Here is a 27,833-nt window from a genome sequence, read left to right as displayed (position 1 = left end):
TTGAGTGAAAACCTCCTTCCATCAGCAAGGGCATTGAAGATGAAACGTGGCTCGGTCTTTCAGCATGACAATGATCCCAAACACACCGCCTGGCAACGAAGGAGTGGCTCCGTAAGAAGCATTTCAAGGTCCTGGAGTGGCCTAGCCAGTCTCCAGATCTCAACCCCATCGAAAATCTTTGGAGGGAGTTGAAAGTCCGTGTTGCCCAGCGACAGCCCCAAAACATTACTGCTCTAGAGGAGATCTGCATGGAGGAATGGGCCAAAATACCAGCAACAGTGTGTGAAAACCTTGTGAAGACTTACAGAAAACGTTTGACCTCTGTCATTGCCAACAAAGGGTATATAACAAAGTATTGAGATGAAATTTTGTTATTGACCAAATACTTATTTTCCACCATAATTTGCAAATAAATTCTTTAAAAATCCTACAATGTGATTTTCTGGATTTTTTCCCCTCATTTTGTCTCTCATAGTTGAGGTATACCTATGATGAAAATTACAGGCCTCTCTCATCTTTTTAAGTGGGAGAACTTGCACAATTGGTGGCTGACTAAATACTTTTTTTGCCCCACTGTATATATACAGTGCCCTCCAAAAGTATTGGAACAGTAAAGACAAAATTGCTCTGTTGGCTGTGGAGTCAAGACATTACAAATATGATTAAAAGATGAATATGAGACAAAACTACAGAATGTCACATTTTATTATTGGGTGATTCAACACATATATGTTTTACCAGCTAAGAAGTTCAGCACTTTTAGAGTTTCATCCCTCTATCTGATGTGAGCATAAGTATTGGAACAGCTGCCTCACAAGTCTTTCTAAGTGGTCAGCTGTGTCCTGCTGCATTAATTCTTCAGATATTAAAAGCAGGGAATATGTCGTATCAGTTACATATCCATTATTTCTGCATTCTGAATCTTGCATTCGATGATGACACACACAAACCAGGATGAAGATGAGGGAGCTGACTTTGTGAGAAAAGCAAGCAATTTGGATGCTAAAAGAAAAGAGGAAGTCAGTTAGAGCTCTAGCAAACACAAAGGGCATGGAGAAATCAAGAGTTTGGAAACCACCAGCGACACCAGCAACCAACATCGGCTGAGAAAACAACAGTAGTTGATGACAGACAAATCATAAAAGCTGTGAAAATGAACCCTAAAAGACGTGTCTGTAAAATCACCAACAACTTCCAGAAAGCTCAGGTGATGCTCTGACAATCTACTGTCCTCAGGAGACTTTGACACAGAATTACAGATGCTACACAGCAAGATACAAACCTCTGACCAGCTCCAAAAATAGAAAGGCAAGATTAGAGTTTGCAAAAAAGCACAAAGGTGAGCCAGAAGAGTTTTGGAACTGTGTTTATGGACCGATGATGAACCTTTATCGAAGTGATGGGAAAGCAAAAATGTGGAGAAAAAAGGGAACTGCAATGATCCCAAGCATACAGCCTCATCTGTAAAGCATGGTGGAGGTGGTGTCATGGCATGGGCATGCATGGCTGCCTCTGGAACAGGCCCTCTCAACTTTACTGATGACTTAATGTATGATGACAGTAGCAGAATGAATTTGGAAGGGTACAAAACCATCTTGCCTACCAATATTCAAGAAAATACCACCAGATTCATTGGGAAGTGCTTCATATTGCATCAGGACAATGACCCAAAACACCCTGCCAGTTCAGTCAAGGAATTTATAAGGGCAAAGAAATGGAAAGTCTTAGATTGCCCAAGTCAATCTCCAGATTTAAATCCGATTGAACATGAATTTCACCAGCTGGAGAGGAGAGTAAAGGCAGAAACTCCCCAAAACAAGCAACAATTGGAATTGGCTGCATTAAAGGCTGGGAAAAGTATTTCAAAGGATGAGACCAAGAGTCTGGTGATGTCTATGGGTCACAGACTCACTGCTGTGATTGTGCGCAAGGGATCTGCAACTAAATAACAGCTTTTAATCTTTTATATCTGCCTTATGTTCAACTGTCCCAATACTTATGCTCACATGAATGAGTGGGATGAACACTAAAAGTGCTGTTCTTTTTATTTGGTAAAACATGCATGTGTTGTAACGGCTAATAATAAAATGTGACATTCTGTAGTTTTGTCTCATATTCATCTTTTCATCATATTTGTAAATGTCTTGACTCTACAGCCAACAGAACAATTTTGTCTTCACTGTTCCAATACTTTTGGAGGGCACCGTATATACAGGTGCTGGTCTTATAATTAGAATATCATCAAAAAGTTGATTTATTTCACTAATTCCATTCAAAAAGTGAAACTTGTATATTATATTCATTCATTACACACGGACTGATATATTTCAAATGTTTATTTCTTTTAATTTTGATGATTATAACTGACAACTAAGGAAAATCCCAAATTCAATATCTCAGAAAATTAGAATATTGTGAAAAGGTTCAATATTGAAGACACCTGGTGCCACACTCTAATCAGCTAATTAACTCAAAACACCTGCAAAGGCCTTTAAATGGTCTCTCAGTCTAGTTCTGTTGGCTACACAATCATGGGGAAGACTGCTGACTTGACAGTTGTCCAAAAGACGACCATTGACACGTTGCACAAGGAGGGCAAGACACAAAAGGTCATTGCAAAAGAGGCTGTCTGTTCACAGAGCTCTGTGTCCAAGCACATTAATAGAGAGGCGAAGGGAAGGAAAAGATGTGGTAGAAAAAAGTGTACAAGCAATAGGGATAACCGCACCCTGGAGAGGATTGTGAAACAAAACCCATTCATAAATGTGGGGAAGATTCACAAAGAGTGGACTGCAGCTGGAGTCAGTGCTTCAAGAGCCACTACGCACAGACGTATGCAAGACATGGGTTTCAGCTGTCGCATTCCTTGTGTCAAGCCACTCTTGAACAACAGACAGCGTCAGAAGCGTCTCGCCTGGGCTAAAGACAAAAAGGACTGGACTGTTGCCCAGTGGTCCAAAGTTATGTTCTCTGATGAAAGTAAATTTTGCATTTCCTTTGGAAATCAGGGTCCCAGAGTCTGGAGGAAGAGAGGAGAGGCACACAATCCACGTTGCTTGAGGTCCAGTGTAAAGTTTCCACAGTCAGTGATGGTTTGGGGTGCCATGTCATCTGCTGGTGTTGGTCCACTGTGTTTTCTGAGGTCCAAGGTCAACGCAGCCGTATACCAGGAAGTTTTAGAGCACTTCATGCTTCCTGCTGCTGACCAACTTTATGGAGATGCAGATTTAATTTTCCAGCAGGACTTGGCACCTGCACACAGTGCCAAAGCAACCAGTATCCGGTTTAAGGACCATGGTATCCCTGTTCTTAATTGGCCAGCAAACTCGCCTGACCTTAACCCCATAGAAAATCTATGGGGTATTGTGAAGAGGAAGATGCGACATGCCAGACCCAACAATGCAGAAGAGCTGAAGGCCACTATCAGAGCAACCTGGGCTCTCATAACACCTGAGCAGTGCCACAGACTGATCGACTCCATGCCACGCCGCATTGCTGCAGTAATTCAGGCAAAAGGAGCCCCAACTAAGTATTGAGTGCTGTACATGCTCATACTTTTCATGTTCATACTTTTCAGTTGGCCAAGATTTCTAAAAATCCTTTCTTTGTATTGGTCTTAAGTAATATTCTAATTTTCTGAGATACTGAATTTGGGATTTTCCTTAGTTGTCAGTTATAATCATCAAAGTTAAAAGAAATAAACATTTGAAATATATCAGTCTGTGTGTAATGAATGAATATAATATACAAGTTTCACTTTTTGAATGGAATTAGTGAAATAAATCAACTTTTTGATGATATTCTAATTATTTGACCAGCACCTGTATATTCCCCCTAATTTGTAAATAAAGATTATTGAAGTAGGTTATTACAAATAAGTACTATTTCAGTCTTTCTATTTCAAAATTAATGCTTAATTTAACATTACTTTGTTTCTTTTTAATTATTTGTTGTTCTGAGTAAAAATAGTTTGAAAGTAAATTTTTCCAGTGTTCACAAAAAATATTTTTCAGTTTTTTTGTAACGTAGTCTATGTATTGCCTTGATATAGATGTTATATATGTATTTACATATATGTTAGGAAATTATAATTTCGTGCAAACTTTTTACTTCTAAAAACTATGATTTACCGTAAAATCACATGTATTTTCTTTTAAAATATAATTTAATTTTAATGTTTTTTTTTTTTTTTTTTTTAATGCATTACCTTTTATGGTAAGTTTAACAGTTTTTCCTGTAGCATTTTACTTTCTTTTTCCATTAAAATCATAAACATTTTTACTGTTACTGTAGCTATAGTTCGTCAGTCATGGCAAGCATATTCTTCGGATGCACAGTAAACATAATGGAAGAAGATGTGTATCTCAAATTAGACCTATGAATAATAATTCTGTGCATAAGCAGTAAACACAAAGTTCAGCTCTCGGCGTAGAGAGCAGAATCATGTTATTTGTAGATCGGAATAACGCATCGCCCCCGCCCCGGAGGGGGATGCTGGACGCGCTGCGTACCGATCATGATGATGATGATGATGATGTAATAATCGCACGCTCCGCTGGTTCAAGTGCACACTAGAATCCTCACGCTCGCGACCCGGCCAGAGTGATGTCATCATCAATACCGTGAACCGTGCTTAGGAATTTTCACCCCGCGTCCGTGCTGCTCAGCGCGGCCTCCATGAGGACAAACCCCGGGACTGCGGCGCTGATGGCTGTTGCGGTCGGGACTGCAGCAAGCTCCCTTCAGCATCACAGCTGCGACCCCTGCGCTCAGACAAGCGGCAAAATCCGTGCAACCGAAAGACGCGCGACAGCGTTCTATATGGAATATCTGTCGTCTTAACAGGAATTCAAACTCCGGATGTGACTGACAGCCGGTCGTTGTGCATCACCGATCATCTGCGCCCTTTTAGGACTTTTTTGGTTAGTGTCTACCCTTGAAAATCGGAGAAATCCGTCTTACTCGGTGCCTGTGCTCTCTTCCCCTCGCGCTTACCGGAGACTGTCCGCGCGCTGCGCACCCGGAGGCCACAAGTGCCTGTTTTCTCCCGCTAGATTTACCATTGATGGAAACTGATGCCCTGTTGCCTTTCCTCGTCCGTTTCTACCTCTGTAGCCGCTGTTTCTCCTGTAGTAACGCTACTAGGCCCCCGAGCCCAGCTAAACATCTCACATAATGACTCTTTGATGGATAAACTGACAAGAGCGGATCATTTATATTGTGTTTTGGTCTTTTGGATGTTGGCGTAGCGACTTTGCTGTGTGTTTTAACCTTCTCTGGATCCGACACCCGGGTGCGCGAGAAGGGCAGCTGTCTCGAGAGCAATAAACGCCCGTTATTTTAAGGGACCGCGCGCGCTTCTCTCTCAGGATGGCAAATGAACCCGTTATTCTTAATGTGTATGACATGGTAAGCTCATTAATTATTTCGTCTTTCATTCTTGACACTGGTTACCGTCAACCTCTCTCCTGGCTCTAATTTTGTGTAATTTTGCATGCAACAACAAATGTTAAGATGAACTATCAATGCACTGATGAAGACTTTAATATCTGGGTGGTCACAGTGAAGTGATAAAGAGTCTGGGTCGCTGACACGGAGGTTTCATTTTGAAAGCACGACTACAAACCTACTTTGCCTATGTGTAATACTAAGCATTGACAGCAGTATTGATGTGCGAGTCCAGAGCCGAGATGAGAGCGCGTGTGTTTCTCCTCCCGTGCTAGAGGAGGCGCTGTCACCCCATCACATCAAAACACTTTACAAGTACAGAACACTTGTGATCACAGATCTATAATATATAAATAAACATATACATACTATACATAAATAGAGGTCAGTGATTTTGGTAGGCTTAATCCTATTTTTATTTATTTATTTATTTTTAGCTTTTTATTAAATACTGCTTTTCACCAATGTACTAAAAACATGTCTGTAAATTACTAAATTTTATGCAATATTATGTCATAAAACATCAAGAAAATGACTTAATGAGTACATATAAGTGGACACTGTGGTGTTTATCAATTTATTTTACATTTAGATTAAATCAGAGGGGCGGGGCTAGGCTAGTATTTTTATGTGTACATTAAATCATGTTCTTCATGTTCTATTATTCATGAAGGGCAGCTGGTGCACTTTTTGGCCTCACACAGACATGTTTTCTCTGAATATTCACCCCTCCCCCTCCACTTTAAGGGTTATATTGTACAGTGTGGGTCAGGGTTGTGTAGCATTCATTGATTTTAATGCCTTATATATGCCTTATATATATATATATATATTAGTGCTGTCAAACGATTAATCGCGGTTGACAAAGTTTTTATTTATTTTTTGAGTTTTTGTGTAATGTGTATATTTATTATGCATATATAAATACACATACAGTAAGTATTTTGAAAATATTTGCATGTATGTATATGTATATATATATATTTATATTCATATAATTTATATTATATATAAATATATTTAACATATAAACGTAACATTTTTCTCAAATATATACATGCATGGGTGTATATTTATATATACATAATAAATATACACAGTACGCACACATATACTATGTAAACAAAACTTATTTTGGATGCGATTAATTGCGATTAATCATTTGACAGCACTATATATATATATATATATATATAATTTACTATAATTAAAATATGATTATATGAAGATCTCTTTCTCCCTTTTGCTCTTTTAGTACTGGATAAATGAATACACCTCCACTCTGGGTATTGGAGTCTTCCACTCAGGAATAGAGATTTACGGCAGAGGTACAGTGACCAATTAACTTTTTGCTGTTATTTAATTATTTAATGTTTTTTATTATTTATTTCATCAAACTCTAGACCTCTACTGGAACCATGGTTCGATTTGTAAAGAACTTTAAAAAAAGGCTGTGTCAGCTACAGTTAGTAGACATGGTAGTTGGTAGACATTTTGCCTATATATTTAGAGTTCCAAATAATAATAATAATAAAAAAACAATACTATGATAAAATGGGAGTAAAAATAATTAAGATGTGAATCAGCAGCTGAATATGAATGATCATTATAGCCACATTTAAAGGGATAGTTCACCTTCAGTTGCTGGTCCCCAATGACTTCCATAGTACCATATACTATATACTGGGGACCAACTGAAGGTAAACTATCCTTTTAAGTAAGGGGATATGTGATATGGCATCACTATTCTTGCTTGTTGCTGTACATGTTTTTATTCATTCAACTCAATCTGTATCATCTTTCTGCAATCTGAGCCTTGTCACTAGCAATTAAATGCATTATGTACCCTGTGCAAGCTTTGCAAATGGCTTGACTTCACCTACAAGTGGCAGTGGAGTGTTGTCTGTGTCTGTAGTGATGGAACACAACAGAGGAAGAAACATGCTGTAGCCAATTATTGGGGCCTCTGATCTGAGTCATAAAGTGACAGAGAACATGCTGTCTTTTTAAACTATTTCTTTCTTTTTTGTCCTTTCACACACACTGCTCAGCAGCATTGAAACTCTGAAGACTGAGCCATGATTCATTGGGATTTTTACAGAGCTTTAGCTTCTCTCTAATGGAGTGCTGCAGGGATGACATATTTTTGTAACCCAAAGCCTGGAAAGGAGTTAGCATTTTAGCACTTCCAGTTCCTAAATCCTGAAGTTTTTTACAATTTTGGTTAAATCACTCTTGCAAACTGTTCTAACACTAACTTTAAGAGAATTAAAAAAAAAATAAAGATTGAAAGAGTTGTCTTGAAGTCATGTGACTGTGGTGTATAGTTCATTTATACTTCAGCTTTTTACAGCTTTTTACTTCAGACCATAGTATTTAGGCTTCAAAATTCATAAAAGTTGTTTTCATTTGTGAAGATTATCATATGAACAAAATGTATAAGAATCATAAACTTCTGGGTTGATCTGCAAAACAATTGTCATTACTGCAGTGCTCTATACACATTTAAACATAAAAAGAAATTGCTCTGAGAGCCTGTCTCTGTAAATCAGGGATTAAACTGTTAAATAACTAATAACTATTATATGTAATACTGCAAATATTCTAAAGTCAGTATGAAACAGAAATTGTTTCCTGTTTTCAGGTATATCCGAGTAAAAAAGCTGCACAAATGACAATTTCCAGACTTTATACTTATAAAATTCCTAAGTGACAATCAAAAGATTTTCAAACCCCGTTTTAATGTTTGTTGTTTTGTTCCCTGTAGAGTTTGCATATGGCGGCCATCCATATCCCTTCAGTGGCATTTTTGAGATCAACCCTGGAAATGCCTCAGAACTGGGGGAAACTTTCAAATTCAAGTGAGTTTTTCACATATACACACACATTTAAGCCAAAAAAACAAACAACTCAAAAGTTGTGTTTCTTCTCCAGAGAGGCTATAGCTCTGGGTACGACAGACTTTGCAGAGGAGGACATTGATAAAATAATGGAGGAGCTGGGAAAGGAGTTCAAGGGGAACGCCTACCACCTGATGCACAAAAACTGCAACCATTTTTCTTCTTCGCTGTCTGAGGTCAGTATACTCCCCATACGCCTTTTTAGATAGGACTATGCTGTATATACAGCTTCACTGACTGGTGACATTCTACATTCTCAAATCACTTCATTCTCTCCATTTCTCTCTCTAGTTGCTGTGTGGTAGAGAGATCCCACGCTGGGTCAATCGATTGGCATATTTCAGCTCCTGTATTCCATTTCTGCAGAGTTGTCTGCCTAAAGAGTGGCTCACACCGCCGCTCCAGAGCCATATCAGCATGGGCCTTCGGAAGGAGACCACACACTCACACGATTCCAGCGACGACGAGCACTCGTCTGCCATGGAGGCGGCCGCTGGAACATCACACAGCTGCAGGCACACCCGCGTGTGATCTTACATATATATTTACACGCAGTATTACACTAATTTGAACACACATACACTTAAACCTCTGATCCTGCTGCTACAGCGCCTCCTGCTGAACTGGATGAACACCAGACCTCATGGCCTCTCTGAATGAGGAAATCAAAGTCATGTTTTTCAGTAGAGCCTACAGGAATTTAAAAACCTTGCAACGGTACTCTTAAAGTTTTAGAATTGTTTGATTTTTACTAAGATTTTAGAGAAATGAAAACAGTGTTTGCCATTTAGTATTCTCTCTCTTATAAATTCATAGGACAATATGAATGATGGGCGATCATAATGGACTGCCCCCTGCTGGTGTGTGACAACACTACACTACTGGCCCCTTCCTCATAAACCCTGAATTTTTTTCTTTTAATCCCATCTGGATGTTTTCCAGATTCAGCCGAGTTTGCTGTGTATTAAATTATTTTCTATTTTGTGATGGAATAAGCGTGTCATCTGAAGAAGAACTTACATTCATAACCTTATTTTTTTCCTTGGTGACTTTAGTAATATTAATCTGCTTTAATTTAATTATATGATGTCAAACTAATGTCATCTTTGGTTTACATTCATTTAATTTTAGCTCTCTTTTTTTATATTTTATTGCAAGGTTTGCAATGAATTTTCTCTAAAAAGGGCCGATGACACCCCGTGTCACACACACTGACAGCAGTTGGAAATTGCAGCCTTATAACTGTAAGCCATTGATATGCTGGACTCAACTGAAACAAAAGACCCCTGTTGTTCAGTCATCGAGGACACAAAAGGGGCATTTGTGACGGTGATGTTGAGGTGGTGGGTGGGAACGTGTGGGTGGGGTCTGCACATCAGGTCTGGTATCAGTACTGTATAACAGTTGTGATTGAATGCAATGTCTGAGTGATTAAGAGAAAGGGAGTGTTGCAAAGGTGTTAATGGTTATTTCTCTTGACTTTAGTAATTGTGGTTTCTGGCTTTTAAAAGTGCAGACTGGAGAGAGTAATGTTGTTAAAATGAATCATCCACACCTCACTACATTACTTTTGCACAATTTTTTGCCCTGGTTTTCAGTCTGGAGTAGTCAACGGTAGTTGCCAAAAGTCAGCTCCAGATTTCACAGAAAACAGTATGATGGTCACAGGCTCAAACTTTTTGCTTCAGACTATGATTCCATCCAGTCGGAGGATCAAACATGTTTGAGTTGCGTTCAGCATGACTTGTAAGTGTGTCATGCTCAGTTGTTTAGTGTAGGATTCCCAGTTTTTCTCTGTAACCATTTAGAAAGCCGGCAAGCTTAAAATGTCTGGTGTTTTAAGATCTGTTCAGATTTTAAAAGTTATGAAATGTATGCCGGCCTCAACAGTAATTTAAGGCCACAACTAAAGGTTGTAACGTCTTTCCAGTCTTCAGGCAATAGACCTTAGTAAAGGTAGACACCATATCTAATTTTTCACAAATGAAAATAAAACAGGGAGACATGTACAGATTATTTAATAGGTTGATTTTTTATGGTCCTATGGCGATTTTCAGTTGCTTTAGCCACAAGAAAAGCATTTTTTCAGTATTTTGCCAGTCGATGGACCAACAGCAAAGTTAAAAATATTTAAATGAGCTAATTTGTAAAAAAATAAATAAATACATATGGTGTATACCCTGACTATGATCCATATCAGAGTAAATTATACATCTCTCAGTATTATTTTGACCTTCTGTACCATTTTGCCTGTCAGAATTTTCTCATGAAGCCCATCTTCTCTCAGGATGGCATGGTATTGTAGATGGCAACACGGGTGTTTCATGAGTCAAATCTATAGGAAATATGTTTTTGGTGACATTTATAAAACTGAATTTTATATTTGGAATATGGTTCTATTTACTGTTTTGTCAAAGATATTATCAACCTGTAGAGCCTAATTCTTATGATTCTTATTTACAACTGACATCTTTTACTGGTTCAGCGAAGACCGGTTTTTGTAGGCATTAGTATGTCTTGTTTTGATGTGATGGACAATTTCAGACATTTACAGATGAATAGAGAATAAAGAAATTAAAACTTTTTTTTTTTAAATTATTTTCCCAAAATTTCATTGCTGTCACTGGGTGGAGAGGGACAATTCAATTAATTAAATTAATTCACACCTAATACCAAGAATCAGTGTTCTCGTGTGACTCCTGATATGGTCAGCAGTAAAGATAAACAGATCATGTGACGCTTTCCGTTTCCAAACTGGATCAATCCAGTTCCAACTCAACTGTGTAAACCGAACTCACATGATAAAAGTATAAAGTCTAACAATAAAGAGTATTACAGCACTTCATTCGATTAAATAATTTATCTTGTATAAGTATATAAGAAATCGTGAAATTACCATTTTCAATACGTTTACGTACTCATGCACGAGCCTCGCCGCCATTACCCTCCCCCCTTGCGCGTGAACACGCATATAAATACGTCTGCGCGCGGCCGCTTTCTTCAGTCTCGAGGCCAACGCCATTTTGTCCTGCAAGCAGAGGTGAGAAGGCGAAGCTGAATTTGTTCAAATACACGTTGTTTTAGATGTATTGCTAGTTTAGTGTTTTGTTTTAACTTTGTTAATGCGAAATCAGTTCGTTTTAACAATATTTTGTCAGTTTTTATGGTTTGACGTCGAGTAAATTTATCTGCGCATGCTGCTTAAGTTAGCGTTAGGCCTCAGCCGCACGTCTGATCCGTGTTCATTAATCGTGATGTATTTTCTCAAAGCTGACTTAAATTTTTTTTACTGACTTAAAGTTATTCGTGGTTTATAGCAACACCGTGTGTTTGACATTATATGGGGTGTGTATAAGTTACTAATTTTTATCAATTCAGTGGTTCTACACCGTCAACAGGCAGTAAGCTAGATGTTTTTGTTTAAAGCGTTTTTTTAAATGAGTTTGTTTAACGTTAGCTGAAGGACCCCCTTGTTGCAGAAAACCTTATTGTAATTCCACGAATGTTTTGCGTGTTCATTACGACTTGCGTGGACTGACTGGATAAATGATTATCCAGTGTTATACCGTGTGTGACCAGCAGGCACACAGATGCGGTTTTTCCTACAGATCAAAGTACGTGTTTGCCCGATTGTTGATTAACAGCATGTTCATGCTCTTGCCCCAGATATCCCTGAATCTTTCATCACCATGAGTGGATGTCGTGTGTTCATCGGCCGTCTGAGCCCTCATGCTCGGGAAAGAGACGTGGAGAAGTTCTTTAAAGGTTATGGACGCATTCGGGAGATTAACCTGAAAAACGGGTTTGGCTTTGTGGTAAGCATTGACGCTTTTCAGAGGGTCTTTTGTGTGAGGTGATGGTGAAATCTTTCTTACTGCCCCCTGCTGTCTGATTTTCACAGGAGTTTGACGACCACAGGGACGCAGATGACGCAGTGTACGAGCTGAATGGAAAAGAGCTGTGTAGTGAGAGGTGAGACTAAATCCAGAGTGGTTTAGGCCATCTGCTTAATGTAGATTAGACTTGTTTCATGCTGTTGAAGTCAGCTTGAAATTAAAATGCACCCTATTTTGTAAATGCTGCTTATAAATCTTGTAGAGTACTTCCACAAGTTCAATAGGGATTCTTTTCCCCCAGTAGGTTCTAATAATTGTTTTTCAAAGTAAAACAAGGTCTTGGGTAAATATAATTGATAGTGGATATTTTACTCTGATGTTAAGTTACACACTCATGCTAAAACTGCAGCGTTACACATTTGAAGCAGTTGTTTGTTTTATTTGATTATTTTAGGGTCTTTTTTTTACCATGAATTGAAACACCCATCTTATAACCCTTTAGAACAGTGGTTATTGAAGTGTGGGAGTGCCCGCATTAAAAGAAAGCCGTAAATGGGTGCTGTTCATTCAGAAGCTTTGGGGAGGGGGGGGGGTTGTGACCAAAGAAGTCTCAGAACCACTGCTTTAGAAACCTTCTGAAGGAACCCATGGTGAATTAGACCTTTAGGTTTTGACATAACAGTTGCTGCACTTTGTGACCAATCTGCATTAATAATAAAAAAAAAAACACTTAAACCCTGTCCCCACAAGCTCTCATTCATTTGCCTTTTGAGTGCAACACCCACATCTCAAAATAATCAACTGATTCATAGAAAGTCCCTGGCCTACTTTAAGTCTTTTATACTAATGTATATCACAATACAGAAGAAAAAATGTTCTACTTCAATTTCATGACATTAATGGTTTTTCTTTTAACCCCAGGGTGACCATTGAACATGCCCGCTCTCGCCGAGGAAGAGGTGGCGGCCCAGGAATGGGAGGACGTTTCTCTCCACGTTTTGGAGGGTATCGTAAATCCCGCAGTGTGGGTTCCAGGTTAGCAAGCATTGTGAGTGCAATCAAATGTCATTTGTTGTGATATAGTGCAAGTGAATTAATCTCTGCCCTTCTATCAGGTATGGACCACCCGTGCGCACGGAGCACCGAATCATTGTGGAGAATCTCTCCTCTCGCATCAGCTGGCAGGTGAGCATCCTGAGCTGTACCAACAGAGCAGCGTAGCAGCCTTCTGTTGTTGCGATTCATCATCCCTGCACTTCTTTTGCATTTGACATCAGTACAACCTCACAAACAATTAGTTATCTTTATTACTGTTTAATTGGAAATAATTTTTTTTTCTCTTCTCTTCACCTCAACCAAACTTTACTTAAGTAAAAATGATGACTGTAATGTTGAAAGGTTCTCTAACCCAGACCCATGTTTTTCAAACCTTTTCTTTAACAGCTGTGCTCTGGTATTCTTTAATTGGAGTTGCATGCACAGCCTCCGAGGTGCATAGCGCCCTCCCCTGGTTGTGTTCTGAATAGTGTCCCTGTGGTGCCTCACCCGACACGCAGTGTCTGCCGGTCTAAGTCTTGGCTGGGTTCGTAGCGCCATACAGAACCGTAGCACAGGATAGCCTTAGAGGAGCTGGGTAGCTGCTCTCTGGAGGATCTGTGATGTCAGATCTGCTCCATCCCTCCGATCTGCTGTTTGGGTCTTAATCTGTTGGTGCTGAAGCGGGGAGGGGTGCAGGGTTTTGGCCCCTCCCCCATCCTCTCTCTCTCTCTGGTGGGGTCCGTTCTTACGGAGGCCGGATGGGTCGAGTCCGAGGTCGTTTTAACGCTTCATTGCTTCCGTTTGCTATTTGGACAAGTGGCTCTTTGCTAATGCCTTCTGTGGTTTTGAACGGTAAGTAGCTCATCACACTGGATAGTTACACGGTTAAGAGGGTTCTGTCACTTTAAATCTGGAGTTAGTTGTACAGGGAAAAAGATTGCCGGTAGGTAGTTTTGAGATTTGCACAAACTCTAATTAACAAAATGAGAACCTGTTCTCAGGAACTAGCTGTAGTCAGGCGTGTCTCCATCTGAGGGCTTTGCTTCCTGCTGTTTTACACAATCTAAATGAGATTTGTGTTGCCGAAAACGCTCCGGTACTATTATAACTGGGACAAATATCCGGTAAGATGACATCTGTTGAGGGAGCTTTCTACAGGTGCACCAGTGCACACTTTAGAGCAGATGCTGCAGAATGCAGTGTGTGTGTTTTAATGTGTGGGTGCCAAAGTGCAGTGTGTGACTCAGTGCTTTTGGTTTTCTCTGAAAATGTCATTAAGTGCTTTCTGTGCTTTCTGCAGGATCTGAAGGACTTGATGAGGAAGGTGGGAGAAGTGACCTTTGTGGATGCACACAGGACCAAGAAGAATGAGGGGTAAGATTGCACAAGATGTACACATCAGACTGTGTTCTGACTGTTACATGAGTTTAATGCAGTTGTCTTTGTCTTACAGGGTGGTGGAGTTTTCTTCACACAGTGATATGAAGAATGCCATTGACAAGCTGGATGGAACAGATCTGAATGGACGCAAACTCAAGTTGTACGAGGATCGCAAGAGGGAGTATGTACCAGACAATCTCACATTGACTTTAAATTGCAAAGTTCTCACAGGCTTTCTTTAGGTCTTAAAATTTGCCCCACCACAATTTGAGGCCTTAAGGTACTAAGTCAAAGCAGATTGTAAAATTATTGGGGAAAAATTGGCTTGAAATTGTATTTTACAAATTAGTGATGCTAATACAATTGTGTGCTCCCTCAACAGTTAAACTTAAAGAACAAATTGACATTGCGTTCCCATTTAGTTCAGTCTAACACTTACCTTTATGAAACCAGCAGATACCCTGACACAATCTTAACCTGTTTTCTTCTCTCTGCAGTCGTAGTAGGAGTCGTTCCCGCAGCAGGAGCAGCTCCCGTTCCCGCTCGCCCAGTCGCAGTCGCACCCCTGAGCGTGGAAGCAAGCGTTCTCGCAGTCGCTCAGTCAGCCGCACCCCAGAGAAGAAGAGCACCAGCAACCGGTCTCCTTCCCGCTCGCCGTCTCCTCCGAGGAAACAGAGCCGCTCCCGATCTGCCTCTGCAGAGAGTCAACACTGAAATTAATTGTGTATGTGTGTGTGTATGAGCGAGACTGAGCTTTTTTTTTTTCTTCACTTATTAATGTGGCATATGTCATTGTGCTACTTTAGTGTAAATTACTTTGAGTTGAATGGATGAGTGTATGAAGATGTTATGATTTATTTCTTATGCTGAAGAACTGGGTGGGTTTAAGTGATAATGGAGTGGGTTAAGACTAGATATTTTTCACTGTCTTGTTTTGTTTGTTTTCTATTTTTATTTGATCAATATCAATCCTGGAGTACTTCTGTAGAGAACTTAAATGTATGTGGGTTTTATTTCTCAAACTCACATGTTAATTTTTGTTTGAGTCTTTATGGTGGTTCAACAGAAGGTTATGCCTGTATATACACTCTGGAATAAAGTATATTGGTATTTGGCAGAGACATTTTGAAGTGTTTATTCTAGTGCCCTCAAATGTGCACTCAGTTTGATTCGTGTGCCTCGGCGTTGGTTAGAAAAACTGAAGCTTAATATCTTAACATTAACTTATCTCTGACTTGCTGTAAAATTGCTTGTCATTATGCATGAGTCACTGAAGATTTTGAAGTTCAGTCTCTGCTGATTTTAAGCACAGTCCACTAGGTGATGCTGCTTCATAGTTTGCAAAAGTCCAAAGTCTAGACTTATACACAGTTTTACATGATCGTCACATTTTAGAAGCTGAGTCTTGGATTGGTTACTAGGAGAGATCAAAAGTGAATTTTGACTTAAAATTGATTTGTAAAAAAAAAATGAACAGATCACCTGTTTTAAGAGTTTCTGTATCAAACGGCGATCTTTTTTAGTTTAATTGACTGATTACAAAAACTACTGAGCGGTTGCATGTCTGTGAGACTCCATACATTTCCCATCTAGGGCCTCAACATGTACACAGCACAGGAACCGGGAGTTATTGATTCAGTCAATACGGTATGAGAAGCACACTTCAAACCTGTATTTTATAAATTGATCTCTGTTGCTATGAGGATCCTGGCAACCACATATTGAGAAGTATGAACGGGAGGCGATATTGTAACATCTGCAGCGTCCAAGGACAAAGCACCCAACCTCCATACCTCTACCGGTCCTTCATTCTTTTCGCTCATAAAACTAGTGTCCTCCGTGCACTGCGACGCTCTCGTCCTCAAGGGCAAACAGATTAAATCAAACTGCAAACAAACAACAGAAGTGCTTTGAGATCAGATGGCTAATAGCAATTTGTGCATTACTGATGAGAATACGCTAGTTGTTTGAGAAACACATACACATTGCACACATAGCGTTGACAAGTTGGAGAACAGTTCTTTACAATGCATACAACTGGAACAGCTTGTCCTTTTGCTCATTCAATAACACGTTGTCATTGACAATAGCTGCAGCGTTTTATAGACAGCAAAAAAAATAAAAAAAGGAGGGGAATAGGGGTGATAATTTTACCTCATGGTTTAGTTTAGAATTAATTTTACAAGTTAAAAAAGCTATCACACAATTATCCTTGTGGGAAGATCATTTTAGAAATAAAACCAGAAAGGACAACGTGAGCATGATGCTCCACACTTTTAATTACACATTTTTCTAATTACATTAAATTTAATTTAGAACAAATTTGTATCTACATGATACAAATGTTGCATTATTTGAACAATTGCAAAGTTTTATTACATTTTGTTGCTCTTCTATTGGGATCAGGATCATCCTTAATTTTTTTAATATGATCATATTATCATTATAGAATGCTACTGTTATGATATAAGTGAAATAGATGTCCAGGATACTGGACATTTGGAATAGCAAGATAATATAATATAATTATTATATATATATATTAAAAAAAAAGATATCTCTGAGATAATATTTAAAATTTTATTGGCCCATATTAACATCCATTATTGTTATTTTATTTATATTTTATCTTGACTAACTTCATTATGCAGTAGATTCAATAAATGCTCCATGCTTTCTTTTTTGCAGCACTGGTAGAAATAAGCAAGTCCTATACTTCCAGTAGGCTTAAGTCCAAATGCCCAGTACTTGTAAGCACTATAATACTATAATATTAATAATTATACTGGATTATGATAGGCTGTACAATCCCAGCATGACGTAACTGTTCATTTATAAACAGCACTAGATACTTTCACTACAGTTGTCCCGTTATTTGCTGGCCATCCAGAGTGTGCGAGAGCGCAGATGCGCCAGTCGCTGGTACAACCCGGGGTCACGTGACTTCCTGCGGCGAGTGACTGCTGCTGCTGCTGCTGCTGCAGTTTCTTGTCGCGAGCGCTCGGTGCACGGTGTGGAAACTCCGAACCACAGCGGCATGAAGCTGCGCGCAGACACCGCACGAGAATCGCTGCGCCACCCGTGAACGGTAACCCGGCTCGGTAGAGCAGCGGATTAACAGCGGGAAGGATTTAGTTCCAGCGCGTTCCTGAGGAAGAAGTTTGCTCACTGTGTCGGTGGAGGTGAACGGGACACCAGTCGCGAGCATGGCGGAGAGAAGTGGCCGGTTAAGCTTCCCCGGGAGCGGGGCGCTAAACAGACCGGTGCCTATGAACCTGTTCGCCACCTGGGAGATAGACGGATCCTCTCCTAACTGCATCCCCAGGTGAGAGTCGCGCGAGATCGGTGGACCCAGGTGGGCTGTTTGTCAGCGGGCGGGCAGGTGCACGGGGACAGGGAGTGGTGTGTCTGTGTGAGACAGAGAAAGGGTGTGTGAACTAGTTAGACTATCATTCTGGTGCACTGATCCAGCACGTCTGATTGGACGGGTGTCAGCATCGGATCACAGTGGCACAAATCCAGTGATGTTCTGCTGATTTAGTAACGCTTTTCTGTCATTCACCATTAATTGTTAAAATGTGACCCGATTACTCTTTGATCATTACAGTTAGTCTTTTAGAGATAATAATAATTAATTATTATTATTATTATTATTATTACTAATTTCCGTTATGCTCGGCGCGATCTGACAGTTCTGTTCTGACCGCGAACACAAACAAACTCTTTGGCCTTTGTGACGTCAGGGTTCTGTTCTCGCGCCGTGAGGTGGCACGCGCGGCTTGTTATGAATCGGTTTTGCCGGAGGGGTCGAGCTGTCATCAACACGGGCCGGTGTCGTGCAAAATAACCCAGTGGATCTACTAGATGCACGGCCACCGGAACAAAACGTTCTGACCCAGTGTTTCAGAGACTGCTGCTTCTCTTATTTGCTCTCATGAGTCATCAAAGTGTTCTCTTTCTTTCTTTCTAAGCCACACATTAGATCAAAACAGAAAAGCTACTAATAAAACGGGCTTGACTACCAGCGTATGTGTGCTGGCATGCAGGTTGTTTTTGTTTCTGTTCCATATAATAGTTATGATGAACTATGGGTGTTGTCTGCAAATGACCTTTAAAAGATAGTTTACCCATAAAAGAGAATTCTGTCTTTAATTACGCACCCTCCTCACTTACAGGAGAAATTAAAGACTGTAATGGTCATTTTTTTTTCACTGCAGTTGCAAAAAATGGGGACTGGAGCTTTCAAGCTTCAAAAGCTGTCATAAAGTGGGCCCTATGAAGATGCCTTCTGAAGCCACGCGATAGCTTCGTGTGAGGAGCAGTTCAAAGTGAAAGTCTTTTTCCTTGAACAAGTCATTCTTTTGAGTCTTGACGTTTTAATGGATTGGTTTATCAGGTTCACAAAACCAGTCTCTTTACCATTTGGATTGATCAAGTTCTTGAGTTCAACTTGCTGACTAAATGATCCAGTCTAAATGAAGGTGATGATTTAAAAAAAATTTAAAAAATTTTAACGACCTCTCATGAATGCTTATAGATTGTATTGCTTTTATGTTGCTTATTTGTCATTTTGGAGATTGGCGGTCCTACACTGTAAAAATATCCTTTTAAATATGAAGTGAAATGACATGCATAAATATGCTTGCACTGTAATAAATACTGTGACAATGTTTCTGGTATTATGAGATGCCTGTGTATTTTATAATAATTGTATATTTTATTAAAATGAACTACCAAAATCCACTTTATAGATTAACATGTATCACCATAATAATACAGGTGGCACAGTAGAAAGCCACATGATGAATATTCTTCACAAATTCACCTTTTGTGTTACACAGAATGAAAGTTATTCAGGTTTTGAACAACATGAGGGAGTGAAATGACAGAATTTTCATTTTCTGGTGAACTGTTCCTTTAAAACAACCTGAACTGGAGCAAATGGTGAGATGGATGGGGAATAAAGAGAGAGAGATGTGCCTTATGAATTCTTGATCATAATAAAAGATTCACAACTGTACCACAGGCTCATTTTCCCTCAGGCCCTTTGTCTGCCTGATGTATGTGTGTGAGGAGCACGACATTTGACCACAGAATTCCTACAGTTAATTATGAGTTAATTTAAAGGTCTGTTCTGTGCACATAATTGAAGCTGTGAGAAACAAGTCATCTTATCACAGTGAGACACACTCATACATCTCTGTCATAAAAATGACATTAACTTTAGTTTTTAATGAGCTAATTAATGAGCTACAGCATCTGGTCTTCTGAGCTTTTCTGTAGGATTTTCCCCTAGGGCTTACACTGCAGTGGGTGTGGCCTTGTTTGGAGATGCTGTCTGATTGGCTGGGCCTGACGTGGCGGGCGCGTCCCTATCGTAGGACTGGTTTTCTTATTTTTGGCTGTTAGGGAGCTGTGAATATATTATCTTGGCAGCACTCAGAGATGTTTTGCCAGTTTTCTAGTGAATATTTGAGTCATTGCAGTGTTGCTATTGTTAACTAAAAATTAACTAAAAAGTATTGAAAATTGTTAAATCAAAATATTAATAAATACTATAGTAGTGTACAAATAATACTAAAGCAACAGTGATTCATTGGTTTGTTTGTTTGATATATAAAACCCCATTAAAACACACACACACATACTTGAATTTGTGGTTTACGGAGACTCTCCATGGGCGTAATGGTTTTTATACTGTACAAACCATATTTTCTATTGCCCTACACCTAAACCTACCCCTTACAGGAAATTACTGGCAATTTTTGAGTTTCATAAAACACCGTTTAGTATGTTTTTGTTTTTTTTAAGCCTTTTGTTTTACGGGGACACAGGAAGTGTCCTCATAAACCATGTTTACGTTGTAGTACCCATGTCATTATACACATTTGTGTCCTCGTAAACCATATATATATACCAGTACACACACACACACAGTGGTGTTTTTTAAATTTCTTTTTTTTTTTTTTTTTTGTGAAAGATGCATCAGTCACTCAATGTGTTCAGCTTTTGTGTTTTTGTCAGGCTTCATCCCTTGTCTTTACTTGAGTGTTAAGTGTTTTTGTTTTTTAAGTGAGCATATATATGTGTATATATGTATGTGTGTGTGTTGAGTGTTTTAAAGAGAGATACTTTGCATCCTACAACCACATCTAAATTTGTGACCTCTGGAGATTGTGGGTCAGTTGTCAGCTTGAAGTGTTTGTGGTAGGTTGAAGCGTAGATCTGTAAGCAGCTGTTCTGAATGCAATTTCAAGCCGTTGATCTCTCTTGATGTTTGATTTTGTCAGAGAATAAGAGGATGAATGAATTTGTATTGAATGACAAGAATCGTCATCATTCAGATTACACACTGCAAAATAGGTCACAACACCTTGAGTCTGAAGCCTGTGTGACTGTTGTGTTATGGCAGATTTGATAGATTTAAAAGGGCTTAATATTAGCTCACTGTAGCTGCCATAATCCTCACGTTCAATTAAGCTGTCAGAGCGGACACATTCGGACTGGTTCAGTCCCGCTGAAGTCAGTCAGAGAGTATCGGAGTGTAAGAAAACAGAAGGTAACTGAACGCTACAAAACACAGAAATGTCAACTACGAATAAAATAGTTATAGCAGAAAGGCACTTCTGTTGTTTTACTCATTCACTTTTCAGTCCAGGATGTGAATGTGAAGTGTGTTGATTTGTAAATGTGTGTGTAATATGATGTTTTGTGCTGTAACTGGATTGTAGAAAGCAGTCTTGTTATTGTTAAACTAAAACTATTAAAAATCATTTTCATTAATTGAAATCAAACTGATATGTGAATATAAGATGAAGATGAATTACTAAAATTGCTAAAGGCACAGCTGAAGTAGAAGTTAAATCTATATACAAATATTAAAAAGCTAATAAAACCACATAGCAAAATTACTAAAACTTAAACTAAAATTGAAATGAAAAGTGAAAATTTCAAAATAAAAGCTAATTGAAAATGTTATAATAGTATTAGGAAGTTATGAGGTTTTTGGAGGTTATGCTCATATCTTGATAAATGAAAATGTTCTTGTTCTTTTGAGTTTATAGTACACTGAAAATGTGCAGTTTTAATCAAAAATTTCTCCATAAAGTCTAAAACTGTGGTGCCAAAATGGCTTGTTTCTGTCATCAGAAACCTAAACTTATTAACACATGGCCGCCCACATTTACACATCAACAACGCCTATTCAGTGTTGAGCGTGGCCTGTCCAGTCACGTTGAGGTAATACTGAGGGACTAGCAAAGATATTATTAGGCCTAAACACCAGAAAACGTATTTATATTTAACTATAGATGATATCAATGGCAGATTTTACAATTCCATACTATTTTGTCTAAATAAATAAAAAATAAAGCATTACAAACTAAAATCAGTAATTTTAGTGAATGTAGGCATCACAACAATATAATTTAATGGATATTCATTTTGAAATTTGCTATCAATTACATTTCACAGTTCTAAATGATTCATGTTTTTACATATTAACTTTAAGTGAGTGTTCGCCTACATGATGAAAAGATAATCCTAATAGTAAAAATAGGGAAAATAAACACTAGGCCTATTAAACACCCAGTTTGAACTAATACATTTAAGAAAAACCTCTAATATTGTCTGATATATCCTGAGAGTAGAATTCCATTCACCAGCAGGAGCTTATTCTTTATAGTGACGCTGTGCTGCTGACTGTGTACACGGCCCCATTATGGTCTTTTGTATCTTCTGAAGTGGGCATCGTTTTCACTAAAACAATAGAAATCTCTCTCTCTCTGATTGAACAGGCTGTGCTAGGCTGTCATATTTGTGTGTGTTGGTGGAGTGTGTGCTGTGTTCTCACCCAGAGGGAAGAAACAGTCATGGCTTTGTCTTTAACGCACCCACAGCCATTCTTACACACACACTAACAGGAGCGGGGTAAATAGGCGTATTGTTTATATGGTAAAGTGCTGTTTTGTTTTGGAGCGTTTTGTTGTGTATTTTGTGTGCGTTCTTGATTCGGAGGGATAGCAGATGCTTTTACTTGAAATCTCTTTAATGGGACAATGAATGACGGTGCAGCTCTTTTATAGCACTGTTATGGCGCTGTTCAGTCATGATGTCCATTTTGTAGGTTAACCTAGAGGACTAATTTGCTATGTTCCCTCAGGAATTTTTACTGGGTTTTTAGAATAGTGCTTTTCAATGTGTGTGAAAAATAAGGTTACTTTAAGTATCTTATTAAATTAATTAACTACAACAAAGATTTTTGGTAGTCAGTAACTATTTATTTATTTATTGGATAAGAAATTATATTTGACAATTTATTCAGTAAGGACACTTTAAATTGATCAAAATTAACAGTAAAGACATTTATAATGTTACAAAAGATTTCTATTTCAAATAAATGCTGTTCTTTTGAACTTTTTATTCTTCAGTGAAACTTAAGTATCATGGTTTCCACAAAAATGTTAAAGGGATAGTTCACCCAAAAATGAACTCATTCTTATGTTGTTCCAAACCCTTAAGACCTTTGTTTGTCTTTGGAACACAAATTAAGATATTTTTGATGAAATCCGAGAGCTTTCTGACCCTCCATAGACAGCAATGCAACTACAACGTTCAAGGCCTAGAAAGGTAGTAAGGACATCATTAAAATAGTCCATGTGACATCAGTGGTTTGACCGTAATTTTATGAAGCTACAAGAATAGCCTACATTTTGTGTACAAAGAAAAAGAGAATAACAGCTTTATTCAAAAATTTACTCTCTTCCGTGTCAGTCAGTCGGTCTTTGTCGTGCATTCACGAGAGTACCATGATGTATGTGAATAAATCAATCAATTATTACTTCGGTCCTCACAGACAGCTTTTCACAAAATAAATAAATAAACATAATTACCGAAAAAGGTGTAGGCCGAAGCCTTGCTTATTATGCCTACCCTTTATACATGGTTAACTGATGAGCGACACTTTTCACTAAGTTGGATAATACAAGATAAACAATATTACATAAACATTTCCCAAAGTGTACATGAATAATTCAAAACAAACATAACAAAAATACACATTCCAGCTATTACTTCAATATTTTAACAATACATTCATAATTTATTTATACTGAGTCATATAATTATTTATCACCTTATTTTTATACAATTTCTTAAATTGAATTAAATTACAACAAGTATTCTCTTAGCTCATGTCACTTGGACCATTTTGACGATGTCCTTACTATCTTTCTGGGCCTTGAACGTGGCAGGAACCTTGCTGTCTATGCAGGATCAGAAAGCTCATCAAAAATATCTTAATTTGTATTCTGAAGATGAACGACAGTCTATTACGGGTTTGGAACATCTTGAGGAGGAGTAATTAATGACAGAATTTTTGAGTGAACTATCCCTTCAAGCAGCACAACATTTTCAACATTGATGATAATAATAAAAAAAAATCTTAAGCATCAAATAAGCATATTAGAATGATTTTTGAAGGATCACGTGACACTGAATACTGACTGCTGAAAATTCAGCTTTTCCATCAAAGCAATAACTTATTTACAGTTATTTTAAATTGTACAATTTTATTAATACGACTGTTTTTACGGTTTTTGGTCATATATATAAAATTCACCTATATGTTTAATATAACTATTTAGAATTTCTCTGTACATATGGCAGGAAATGAAGTGAGACTTCTTGCACAAACGCACACTCCCACTCCCACACCCCCTCCCACACACACACACACACACACACACACACACACACACACACACACACCAGTGCACAGCTATCTGCTTACTCAGCACTTACAGTCGGATGGGGGGTAGTTGTGTGTGTGTGTGTGTGTGTGTGTGTTTTGCTCTCTATTTGTGTTTGGTTCTCATTCCTTCAGATTCCAGTCTGGTCAAGTCTGAAGGTTTTTTAAAAAGGACTGTGACATAAGTACACACACACACACACACACACACACACCTCTTAAAGTCAATAGCCAGTCATTTAGAATATAAAATTCCTCTGACTATGTTCTGAATGTTTGCTGATGTCTCATTTTACACCTGCATCATATAAAATCACCACGCAGAAACTTCAAACCCAGTTCATAAGGTTCTGTGAAAAAAGCCTACAATGTGGTGTTTGATGGTTTTTGGAAGAGCTGGTGTCTGCATTTGTTAATTATTTGCATGTGGTGAAAAATAAAGCCGATAATCCTGCTTCTGGTCTGAAGAAACATACAGGCTTAGAACAACATGAGGGTGAGCCATTGATGACAGTTTTTGGTGAACTGTTCCTTTAAAGTCACCTAGATCCTTCTTCATAAACCAAGTACCTTCATTTGCATTGATATTTTTGTGCTGAAATTGTTTAGATGGATTTATTTTAAACTCTGTTGATTAAAGTCTATTAGCAGTGCAGCTCTTTGTAAAGACTGATCATCAACATCACTGTGAGGTCCAGAGATTCAGAAGATTCCAGAGCAAAACTGGCATCTGAGCACACCCTGAAGAACAGATGCCTTACACCCCGGGGATTCTGGGAGTCTGTGCACCAAAGACAAAAATAGCTGGTTTGTGGACCATGACCTGCTCTTTCCCAGAAGCCCCGGTGTGAGCCAGCAGCAGTAGGGCTTTGAATTTTGGTTATCAAGAATGCAAAACTAGCACGAATATCCTGATCACGTGTGCATGACCACACTGCAGTGGTGCACATCGGTTTTGTGTTTAAGTAAAGCTGTGGCCAACGTGAATTCTCCATTCCTGATCATTGCAGGTGTGTCTGTTTGTTGTGCAAAGACAGAAAGTAACACGGCGTTCAACCGAACACTGGATATGAAAACAATGCACCACTGTGTAAACATATACGTACAAATAGAAAATATCAGTTCACAATTTTCAGTCAGCTGCACTGTTTTCTGTTCTGCATTTCAGATCTGGTATTTTATTAGTCTTATGTAAAGTGTGCAGGACTTTAGGTCATATGCAAGAGGGTTGGGTCACAATGGTTAACGAATTATCCAGCTAGGCATTTAGTGAGGACGACAATATTTTTTTATAGCCATACATATTCAGATAGACGTCTTTAACCACTGTGTCATGTCTCACACTGTTTTTTTTTTTTATTGTCCTGGCTGTATTATTTGATCGAAATGATAGTTATTTAACATATATTTTAAAATGTAATTTATTTCTGTAATGGCAAAGCTGTCTTCAGTGTTGCCTCCTTTAGAAATAATTTTTATATGATAATTTTGTGCTGTAGAAACATTTCTTCTAATTTTCAATGTTGAAAATGGTTGTGCTTGATGTATTTTTCCCATGAGATATATTTTGTCATGATGAATATTTAATCAGGATTCTTTTATGAATAGAACAGCTTTTATTTAAAATATAAATATTTTGTAAGAATTATGTCTTAATGCACTTTTCATCAATTTAATGCATCCTTGCTTAAGTGTTAAAAAAAAACACTTAACAAAAGTAGAGATGGTTTGGCAATATAAAATACAAACATTTTTGTTTTGTTTATCAATAAGTAGTCCATCTGTAGAAATAACGTATAGGCTCTATTAGGATAGGTGATCGTTTCTCAGCTTATATTAAAATGACATACTGACATAGCCACAGATTATAAGCATTCTTCTGCTGTCTTTAAAATGAATGCCACTTTGTTTGATATTTTCTTATGTGATGATGATAAAGCATCAAGTGTGTCACAAGGACATGCCGTTGTGTACATAGGTGCATTTTTGTCAGGCATTTATAATATTTTAAACAAAGACTTGCATTGTGCTACAGGAGATGTTTCTGCAGCAGGAACAACTCAGTTCTTGTGTTTCTAATCAGCATTTTTGTGTGTGTGTGTGTGTGTGTGTGATCCAGTGAGAAAGTAGGAAAATGTAGGTCAGTTGTTTTTACAAGGGAAGGAGATGCATGTGCATGTTGACTCAAATGTTTTCAGCATGTGTTAGTCTTTAACTGCAGTTTGTCAACACACACACACATCTGCAACTAATGAGCTGAATGAAGCCAAGCGAGTGTGTCCAGAGAAACGTGTGCTTGTGCTCAGGTGAAACACAGAAGGATTGTTTGCATCGGTTTAGGTTCTCCTATCTCCATTAAAGGCTTAGGTTAACTCGATCTCTCCTGTCTGTCTGTCCGGTTTAAGAGGATCAGTGGTCGTTTGTTCTGTCTCTCTGTCATACACAGGTCAGGGACTCCTGTAATCTCACCAGGGTGAAATGAATTCAGATCTACTGTGAGTGAATTACTGTTTATATAGTCCATATCTCTCTCTCACACACATGCACAGTTTTATTGCAGTAGTTGGGACAGATTACAGTGCAGGTTATCTCGACTCTCTGCTCCAGTTTTGACGGTCTTTGAAGTTAGAAAACATAATTCAGAGTTTCCAATAAATAATGTAGAAAATGTCAAGTGTGTTTGGGGTGTTCTTGGTAAAAACCACGGTTTATCCTGAATTCGCATTCAGTGGGATCCAAACATCTAAAACCACATGAATGAAATTCTTCTGTTTTGCATTTGTTTCTAATATAATGCTAAATTTTAGTTACAAACAAAATACATTATCAGCAGAAAATAACATTTGGTTTGCCCACATTTTACATTTGTGATCCATGTTCTCCAGCATGATTTGAGATTGATCCAAAGACCATCTTGTGCTTCAACGCAAACAAGAACATCTTGACCTTTTGTACAAATGAGTTCAGTGACACAAATCTGCTGAGATTCCTTTACTTATACACAACCGTTGTTTTTTTAATGAAGTCTCATGAAGTCATTATTCCAGTCACATGATCCTTCAGAAATCATTCTAATATTCTGAATTGCTGCTCAAAAAACATTTATTATTATTAATATGTTGAAAGCTGAGTAGAATTTTTCTTAGATGAATGGACAGTTCAGAAGAACAGCATTTATCTGAAATAGAAATCTTCTGTAACATTATAAATGTCTTTATCATCACTTTTGATCAATTTAATGCATCCCTGCTAAAAAACAAATTCTACTGACGCTAAGCTTTTGAATGGTATAGTGTATAATGTTTGAAAAGCTTTTTATTTCAGATAAATGCTGGATTTTGTATCAAATAAATGCAGGCTTGGTGAGCAAAAAATAATAAAAAAAAACCCATTAAAAATCTTACTGTTCTATTTAATTTGATTGTGGTGATCCTATAATATTTCATTTCTTATTTATTTAATGTCAGTATTTTTTATTTATTT

At 38.2% G+C, this 27,833-nt stretch overlaps 3 protein-coding genes across 10 annotated transcripts in view; all 3 read left to right on the top strand.

The window, feature by feature from the left end:
- Positions 1-4,320: 4,320 nt before the first annotated feature.
- Positions 4,321-10,932, top strand: LOC131552028 (deubiquitinase DESI2). Its single transcript, XM_058795394.1, has 5 exons — positions 4,321-5,409; positions 6,704-6,776; positions 8,216-8,309; positions 8,383-8,524; positions 8,640-10,932. Exons 1-5 carry the CDS (start codon positions 5,371-5,373, stop codon positions 8,877-8,879), a joined length of 588 nt encoding a protein of 195 aa, XP_058651377.1. The 5' UTR covers positions 4,321-5,370; the 3' UTR covers positions 8,880-10,932.
- A 147-nt stretch (positions 10,933-11,079) lies between these two features.
- Positions 11,080-15,725, top strand: srsf5a (serine and arginine rich splicing factor 5a). 2 transcript variants are annotated; one of them, XM_058795390.1, is made up of 8 exons: positions 11,119-11,388; positions 12,015-12,163; positions 12,250-12,320; positions 13,106-13,219; positions 13,300-13,369; positions 14,523-14,596; positions 14,676-14,783; positions 15,100-15,725. In XM_058795390.1, the coding sequence occupies exons 2-8, from the start codon at positions 12,038-12,040 to the stop codon at positions 15,314-15,316; spliced, it is 780 nt and encodes a 259-aa protein (XP_058651373.1). In that variant the 5' UTR covers positions 11,119-11,388; positions 12,015-12,037; the 3' UTR covers positions 15,317-15,725. The 2 variants fall into 2 exon arrangements, 1 of the variants encoding a protein (XP_058651373.1); XR_009273876.1 differs by lacking the exon at positions 15,100-15,725 and having other exon boundaries at positions 11,080-11,388; positions 13,628-14,596; positions 14,676-14,750.
- A 1,736-nt stretch (positions 15,726-17,461) lies between these two features.
- The window catches only part of pacs2 (phosphofurin acidic cluster sorting protein 2), a 42,166-nt gene continuing 31,794 nt past the window's right edge, over positions 17,462-27,833 (top strand). For 4 of the 7 annotated variants that reach the window (XM_058795387.1, XM_058795383.1, XM_058795386.1 and 1 more), the window contains exon 1: positions 17,463-17,927. In XM_058795387.1, the coding sequence (XP_058651370.1) occupies positions 17,809-17,927 (119 nt within the window). In that variant the 5' untranslated portion in view covers positions 17,463-17,808. Of the gene's footprint in view, positions 17,928-27,833 lie in introns of all 7 variants that reach the window. The other 3 variants (XM_058795385.1, XM_058795384.1, XM_058795381.1) reach the window with 1 other exon arrangement.

The sequence above is a fragment of the Onychostoma macrolepis genome, chromosome 13, assembly GCF_012432095.1.
Source record: "Onychostoma macrolepis isolate SWU-2019 chromosome 13, ASM1243209v1, whole genome shotgun sequence".
In the NCBI taxonomy this organism is placed as follows: Eukaryota; Metazoa; Chordata; class Actinopteri; order Cypriniformes; family Cyprinidae; genus Onychostoma; species Onychostoma macrolepis.
Note: the sequence above shows the minus strand (reverse complement) of the source record. Positions and strands in the feature narration are given on the sequence as shown.